The 1,014-nt window shown below is 39.8% G+C and overlaps 1 protein-coding gene across 1 annotated transcript in view; it reads left to right on the top strand.

The window, feature by feature from the left end:
• Positions 1–603, top strand: part of LOC101641484 (olfactory receptor 7A10-like) — a 1,653-nt gene extending 1,050 nt beyond the window's left edge. The window contains exon 2 of the mRNA XM_030885492.1: positions 1–603. This exon is cut by the window's left edge and continues 1 nt beyond it. Coding sequence (XP_030741352.1) covers positions 1–603 — 603 coding nt within the window.
• Positions 604–1,014: the final 411 nt, after the last annotated feature.

A 1,014-nucleotide genomic window follows, 5' to 3' on the forward strand; every position in this document is an offset into this window, starting at 1 on the left:
TTTGGGGGCTTAGACAACTTCCTGTTGACAGTGATGGCCTATGACCGGTTTGTGGCCATCTGTCACCCACTGCACTACACGGTCATCATGAACCCAAGACTCTGTGGCCTCCTGCTTCTGGCCTCCTGGGTTTTGTCGTTTATGGATTCTCTGATAAATGATTTAATGGTTTTGCGACTGTCTTTTTGTACAGAATTGGAAATTTCCCATTTTTTCTGTGAGCTTAATCAGGTAATCCAACTTGCTTGTTCTGACACATTCCTCAATGACTTAATGATGTATTTAGCAACTGGACTTCTGGGTGCTATTCCACTCACTGGGATCCTTTTCTCTTACATGAAGATTGTGTCCTCCATTTTGAAAATTTCATCAGCTGGGGGCAAATATAAAGCATTTTCCACCTGTGGGTCTCACCTTTCTGTTGTTTCCTTGTTCTATGGTACAGGTCTTGGGGTTTATCTCAGTTCTGCTGCTATTGAAAGCTCCAGGGCCAGTGCAATCGCCTCAGTGATGTACACTGTAGCCACACCCATGCTGAATCCTTTTATCTACAGTCTGAGAAATAAAGACATAAAGCGGGCCCTAAGGAAACTTTTCAGCTGAGAAACATCGTGTATCACAGAAACTCATCATTAAGTTTAGAGAGCTACTTTTGAAAAACAAAATTCAAAATAATAAAAATCTGTATTATACTTTCCTCAGTCCTAAATGTGCTTATGTACATAATTCAACCTCCTTAATTTTTAAGACATAATATGAAAAGTTTAAGACATAATATGAAATTACTTCCTGTGTATTTTGGTAAAAATACATTTACTTTAATCCAATCTTTCCTTCAACAGGCAATTTTAAGAACTAGAAGAAAGTTGCGTTTCATAGTTGCTACACTGCACCCTGACTGACTTGTCTCCTCCCCACTACCATTCTGTAAGGGGATGTCCACTTGCCTACAGATGGACTTTGGGTCCCCAATCTGCACTCCCCCTCATTCACAATGATATGATTTTTTGTTCT

The sequence above is a fragment of the Echinops telfairi genome, unplaced genomic scaffold (assembly GCF_000313985.2).
Source record: "Echinops telfairi isolate 266 unplaced genomic scaffold, ASM31398v2 ScPeMD7_30;HRSCAF=105, whole genome shotgun sequence".
In the NCBI taxonomy this organism is placed as follows: Eukaryota; Metazoa; Chordata; class Mammalia; order Afrosoricida; family Tenrecidae; genus Echinops; species Echinops telfairi.